Raw genomic sequence first — 7,500 nt, 5'->3', positions numbered from 1 at the left:
GAGAGAGACTTAAAGATGGCCGCCTCCCTGCAGATCTACAGAGAGAGAGACTTAAAGATGGCTGCCTCCCTGCAGATCTACAGAGAGAGAGAGACTTAAAGATGACCGCCTCCCTGCAGATCTACAGAGAGAGACTTAAAGATGGCCGCCTCCCTGCAGATCTACAGAGAGAGAGACTTAAAGATGGCTGCCTCCCTGCAGATCTACAGAGAGAGACTTAAAGATGGCTGCTTCCCTGCAGATCTACAGAGAGACTTAAAGATGGCCGCCTCCCTGCAGATCTACACAGAGAGACTTAAAGATGGCACACACACACACACACACACACACACACACACACACACACACGTCTCACACACACACACACACAGACGTATACGTACAGAGTGCATCATGGCGACGGCCTCCACAGGGTGCTGACCCTTGGCGGTCTCTCCAGACAGCATGACGCAGTCCGCTCCGTCCAGGACAGCGTTGGCCACGTCGCTGCCCTCCGCCCGCGTCGGACGAGGATGGAGGATCATGCTCTCCAGCATCTGGGACGCACGCACAGTCACGCACACACACACACACACACACACACACACACACACACACACACACACACACACACACAGGGATGCTCATTAGTCATGCATTCATGCAGCAGCACAGACTGATGTGCTTGTGTGTTTGTGTGTGTGTGTGTGTGTGTGTGTGTGTGTGTGTGTGTGTGTGTGTGTGTGTGTGTGTGTGTGTGTGTGTGTGTGTGTGTGTGTGTGTGTGTGTGTGTGTGTTTGTGTGTGTGTGTGTGTGTGTGTGTGTGTGTGTGTGTGTGTGTGTAGTGGACGGCAACCAGTGTTGATTCTGACAGCAGTCTTTGATTTAGTTTGAGTCATATTAGTCTTTCGAATAAGATTCTGTTACGTCATCTTTTAGAATATCTGAAATGTTTTACTTTTAGTCTAGTCTAGTCTAGTTTTAGTTGACTAAATATCTGAAGATTTCAGTCGACTTATAGGCCCAGGCTACACGCACATGCAACACGGACAGTTTATCTGTAGCGGTCCGCAATTAACCTATTGTTCAAGCTTCGCACTCGGCACCAAAACAAATGAAATCACCAGTCCGCACTGGACTAGTAAGCTGATATGTTTATTATACAAGCTGCATTTCTCACCTAATTATAGTAAAAATGCGCTAATAAGCGGCGACATTATCGTTTCTCAAAAGCTCCGTTTCGCATGACTACACAGCTCCACTGATCCGGATATTTTCGAAAATCTTCACTTATTTATCCGTTTCCAAAAGAACCTCAGTTTGAGTGGCCGAAGACGCCGTTTGCGTGTGGCTGAAAGGCCTAAACGCACAAAATAATGTGCGTTTAGCAAAAGATCCATATAGGTGTGGCCTGGGCCTAAATCTACAGTCGATTTAGTCGACTCTAAAATTTATTTTGGCTGGCCTTGACGGCGTCGTAACAATGCCTGATTTTACACTTGATTGCATGCTGAGTGCACCCTTGTGTGTGTGAGATTGATTGAGTGAGTGAGCGATTGTGCACGAATGCGAGCACATTAGTGTGTGTATGTCTGTGTGCACATGTGAATGCATATACATATAGCCTGCGTGCATATTTAGTATCGTCAAGGGTAAAGCCCTTGAGATGAACCCTTGAGTGTGTGTCTGCGTGCGTGCGTGCATGCCCTCCAACCTGCGTCGCACAGATGACGGGTTTCCCCGCTGAGTTGCATCGTCCAATCATCATCTTCTGAGCGATGAACACCTTCTCTGCAGGGATCTCTATACCCAGGTCGCCCCTGGCAACCATCACCCCGTCACTCTCTGCAAGGATCTCCTCGAAACTGAGAGGAGAGGAGAGGAGAGGAGAGGAGAGGAGGGGAGGGGAGGGGAGGGGAGGGGAGGGGAGGGGAGGGGAGGGGAGGGGAGGGGAGAGGAGAGGAGAGGAGAGGAGAGGAGAGGAGAGGAGAGGAGAGGAGAGGAGAGGAGAGGAGAGGAGAGGAGAGGAGAGGAGAGGAGAGGAGAGGAGAGGAGAGGAGAGGAGAGGAGAAATGGGCGATATAGTATATAAACAAACTGATGGAGGTGTGTGTGTGTGTGTGTGTGTGTGTGTGTGTGTGTGTGTGTGTGTGTGTGTGTGTGTGTGTGTGTGTGTGTGTGTGTGTGTGTGTGTGTGTGTGTGTGTGTGTGTGTGTGGGTGCATGCGCGTGTGCGCGGCGGGTGGGCCGTGGGCCTAGAGGCCTGACCTCGATTAGTCGACAAATCGATCTATAGACATTCTGATTCGACTGCCTCAGTTGAACTATACAACTAAAGTTGATCCGGTGCCACTGAAATGTCGTGACGACCCCGAAATCATTTTCAGCAGGGTACATTTCTTCATTAATTCAGCCCAGCTTCGAGTTCAATTTGTCGGCTGTTGAAGCCAATAAGGAAACACCATGGGGGGAGTTCTGAAGAGACACAAGCCTAGTTTCCAAATTGCTTGTGGCCCGGGAGGTGAGCTCCGCAGAGCTGCCTCTCGCTGGCCGTGCGATCTGTGCTGTAATGTGTTGTTGTCCCACCCGCTGCTATCCTCCCCTCCCTCTCCTCTCACACCCCGTTCTCAATTCACCTGCACTGAGCCCCGGACCTCTCCCACACTTGGACACTTTCCAGCCGGGCTCATTCATTCCAATGAAATATGGGAGTCACATGGTTTGATGACACAACCTTGTTGCATGGGGGGGGGGAGGGCAGAAGACAGCCATGCAACAAGGTTGTGTCATGATCAAACCATGTGACTCCCATTGGAAATGCATTGAGGCGGCCATGACACACAGAACACACAAGTGCATGTCTTAGGCTTCGTACACACATAAAGAACAACTGTGCTGTGCTCTGCCTGTGTTTCATGGCCGCCCCAATGCTTTTCCAATGGAAGTCACGTGGTTTGACCAAACACTATGTGTTTGATTGCCCCCCTCTCCCCATCACACACAACTGTTTGGTCAAACCACAAGACTTTCCATTGGAAAAGCATTGAGGCGGCCACGAAACACGGACAGCACGGAGCATGTTTTGTCTGATATGTGTGTATACGAAGCCTTAGGCCTGACTCACACCTTTACAACAGACTGATGTATGCTTGTTGTTGTTGTAAAAAAAAAAACATGTGACTTCCATTGGAAATGCATTGGGGCAAGATGTATCACACCCTTTGTATACATCTAGGATGCATCAATGTTGTATGCTAGATCGAAAGGTGTGAGTCGGGCCTTAGGTGCGAATGAGGCCTTAACAAGCCATGTTTGAAATCACACACGCACACACGCACGCACGCACGCACACACACACGCAAAACAGCCTGTGTGTGTGTGTGTGTGTGTGTGTGTGTGTGACACAACACAACACCCTGCAGCTGGCTGGACGCACCGCCACAGCGAGGGCCGGTCAGATAATTATGTACCCGCTGTGCGAGGCTCATCTCCTCCGGTCACAAACATATTGGTGTCAAGGACCTCCGATATTTACAAGCGCCTGGGGACCCTTCACCGAACTGACTCCTTCTTTCAGCACTCAATGGCATTGGTGGAAAGTAACTATTAGGTACTTTTACTAAAGTACTGTACTTAGGTACAATTTTGAGGTATTTGTAATTTACTTGAGTATTTCCAATAGACAATAGAAATAGACATGTAAATATGAAATAAATGCTTAAAAATGTAGCTAGGTGTAATGTTATAGAAGTGAACCTTTCAAGCCTGTTTTCTCAACTCGCTGTTTTCTGCAAGACATTACTCTAGCCACACTTTTCCTGGGCTGTGTATGCTCCAGTTCCTGTTGATTTCATTGGATATCATTGGTCATCTGACAAGTTTCATTGGCTTTCATTGGATCAAATCGACAGGAAGTGGAGCACACACAGCCCAGGAAGAGTGTGGATAATCTCCAAAACTGGTGGGTCAAACTGAACAACCAATATTTGAAGCTATGATTCCCTGCTTTCATATGACATGAAAAAAAGAAAATTAAAAAAAATCCAATGGCAGTCCCTCTGTATCCTCGTATCGGGACAAACCCTATATATAGATCAACTCACTTCTGGACCCCCTGTCTGCTCTCCACCTTGCTGACCACCTTGATCTGCTGCCCGTGGGACCCCAGCGCCTTGCGCACGTCCCTCACGTCCTGAGCCGAGCGGATGAAGCTGGCGAACACCATGTCCACGCCCTGGGACACGCCGAAGCGGAGGTCGCCCTCGTCCCGCTCGCTCACGGCGGGCAGCCCGACGAGGTTGCAGCCCGGCAGGTTGACGCCCTTGCGGCTGCCGAGCACGCCGCCGGACTCCACTAGACAGTCCACCCAATCGTCACCTAGATGGTGGAGAGGGGAGAGGAGAGGGAGAGGAGAGGAGAGTTGTTATGTCATAAACACATGACATAACAACCACACCAAGGGCTCTAATGAAGTACTGTCACCTCATAATAAACACATGACATAACAACCACACCAAGGGCTCTATTGAAGTACTGTCACCTCATAAACACATGACATAACAACCACACCAAGGGCTCTAATGAAGTACTGTCACCTCATAAACACATGACATAACAACCACACCAAGGGCTCTAATGAAGTAATGTCACCTCATAATAAACACATGACATAACAACCACACCAAGGGCTCTAATGAAGTACTGTCACCTCATAAACACATGACATAACAACCACACCAATGGCTCTAATGAAGTACTGTCACCTCATAAACACATGACATAACAACCACACCAAGGGCTCTAATGAAGTACTGTCACCTCATAAACACATGACATAACAACCACACCAAGGGCTCTAATGAAGTACTGTCACCTCATAAACACATGACATAACAACCACACCAAGGGCTCTAATGAAGTACTGTCACCTCATAAACACATGACATAACAACCACACCAAGGGCTCTAATGAAGTACTGTCACCTCATAATAAACACATGACATAACAACCACACCAAAGGCTCTAATGAAGTACTGTCACCTCATAAACACATGACATAACAACCACACCAAGGGCTCTAATGAAGTACTGTCACCTCATAAACACATGACATAACAACCACACCAAGGGCTCTAATGAAGTACTGTCACCTCATAAACACATGACATAACAACCACACCAAGGGCTCTAATGAAGTACTGTCACCTCATAAACACATGACATAACAACCACACCAAGGGCTCTAATGAAGTACTGTCACCTCATAAACACATGACATAACAACCACACCAAGGGCTCTAATGAAGTACTGTCACCTCATAATAAACACATGACATAACAACCACACCAAAGGCTCTAATGAAGTACTGTCACCTCATAAACACATGACATAACAACCACACCAAGGGCTCTAATGAAGTACTGTCACCTCATAAACACATGACATAACAACCACACCAAGGGCTCTAATGAAGTACTGTCACCTCATAAACACATGACATAACCACACCAAGGGCTCTAATGAAGTACTGTCACCTCATAAACACATGACATAACAACCACACCAAGGGCTCTAATGAAGTACTGTCACCTCATAAACACATGACATAACAACCACACCAAGGGCTCTAATGAAGTACTGTCACCTCATAAACACATGACATAACAACCACACCAAGGGCTCTAATGAAGTACTGTCACCTCATAAACACATGACATAACAACCACACCAAGGGCTCTAATGAAGTACTGTCACCTCATAAACACATGCTATAAGCAATACTATGTCAAAATTTGAATGACTTTTTTTTTGTTGATATTCAGACAGCCAGCAGTGGGTAGAACGCTCCCAATTATTTTTGTCTCTGACACATCTAGAGGCCACAATCTGCATTCAAAGATGTTCCTATAAAAAAAAGAACCTGTCGCAATGACTAACCAATCAGGAAGTATACACAGGCAAATCGACCAATGACAAAGCTTCTAGGAACATCTTTGAATGCAGATTGCGGCCCCTAGATGCGTCACAGAGACACAATTTTTTTTGGGGGGAGCATTCTACACATTGCTCTGAATAAAAAATAAAAAAAATCACACCTGTGTGAACCGAGTGGTGCAACTCCCCTCTCTCTCTCCACCCCCCCCACCCCCCCCCTCCTCTCTCTCTCTCTCTCTCTCTCTCATTAGCAGGCAACAGTGCAGCACTGTCTCTCTCTCTGTTTCTGGCACAACAGCGCCCCTACAGCCCTACCAGTGTGTGTCCAGTGGAAACCTCGTATGAATCAGGTCAGAATGGGTTAACGTCACATAGGTGGGTGAACACAGACACACGGACATTGCTGTTCCTTGGAGTGGTTGCACGGCACTCAAAAAGAAAAAAAAAAGGCCATTAATTAAAAGGTCACACATTTTGACATATTATTACTTATAGCAGCTGTAATATTTTGGTCATCATATAACTGCTTTCTTCCCCCACAGTATAAGAGAGACGTTCTACACACACACACCAGTCTCCAGGACCTTGAGTCCGATGAGTCCGTCGTCGATGTAGATCTGCCCTCCTTTCTCCAGGACCGTCGGCAGACTGGCGTAGTCCACCCACACCTGCTGCTCGTTGGTCTTATCCAGGTCCGCCTCCGCCACGGTCACGCGCACGTGAGTCCCTTTCACCAGCTCCACTTCCTCCTCTACTTTCTACACATGCACAGGCGCACGCACACACACACACACACACACACACACACACACACACGGTATACCGAATTTACACACAGACACACAAAAAACAGAAACATTTATTACACACCAAAAACCATCCACATCCATCATTATGTCAGAGCATACACATTAACATGAAGAATACCAACACTGACGGATGAAGCAAGTCTACGAAGGTATCCATGAAATATATTATGAAAACGTTTACACGGTTTTATACAATATGTAGTGACTCGAGTGGGGGTCCCTCCCTCCCCTGCCTCATCTCTCTCTATCTCTCTCTCTCTCTCTCTCTCTCTCTCTCTCTCTCTCTCTCTCTCTCAGAGTATAGGGGGTCCTTGGGCTGAACAACATTGAAGTCAGACCCCTGAGCGGTGGAGTATATATAAAGATAACACTCATCCCCTCACACACGGTCCGCTTCACAAGGACAACCCCCCCCCCCCCTCCCTCTGGCTAACATCATCATCATTAAGTACTGTGTGCTGACGTCACGATGGCGACAACGGGCCTGACCGTCAGCCACGATAACACCGCCTCGCCTCGCCTCGCCTCGCCTCGCCTCGCCTCGCCTGGCCTGGCCTGGCCTGGCCTGGCCTGGCCTGGCCTCGCCGGGGACCATGCAGCTCACGTTCGCTGACACAGTGGTGGAAAGTAACTAAGTACTTTTACTTAACCCATTCTGACCTGAGATCAGATTCATAACGAGGTTTCCACTGGACACACACTGGTCTGATTAACCCGTTCTGACCTGAGATCAGATTCTAGAAATGTCAGTCGCTCTTCGATTTTTCAAAAAATAGC

General features: G+C 47.9%; 1 protein-coding gene across 1 annotated transcript in view; it reads right to left on the bottom strand.

The window, feature by feature from the left end:
* Positions 1–7,500, bottom strand: part of pklr (pyruvate kinase L/R) — a 36,560-nt gene that overhangs the window by 3,622 nt on the left and 25,438 nt on the right. The window contains exons 5-8 of the mRNA XM_083760577.1: positions 6,486–6,672; positions 4,082–4,355; positions 1,694–1,844; positions 384–536 (exon numbers count right to left, since the gene is read on the bottom strand). Coding sequence (XP_083616703.1) covers positions 384–536; positions 1,694–1,844; positions 4,082–4,355; positions 6,486–6,672 — 765 coding nt within the window. The remainder of the gene's footprint in view (positions 1–383; positions 537–1,693; positions 1,845–4,081; positions 4,356–6,485; positions 6,673–7,500) is intronic.

Source organism: Protomyctophum parallelum (assembly GCF_964188405.1).
Source record: "Protomyctophum parallelum genome assembly, chromosome: 3".
Taxonomy (NCBI): Eukaryota; Metazoa; Chordata; class Actinopteri; order Myctophiformes; family Myctophidae; genus Protomyctophum; species Protomyctophum parallelum.
Note: the sequence above shows the minus strand (reverse complement) of the source record. Positions and strands in the feature narration are given on the sequence as shown.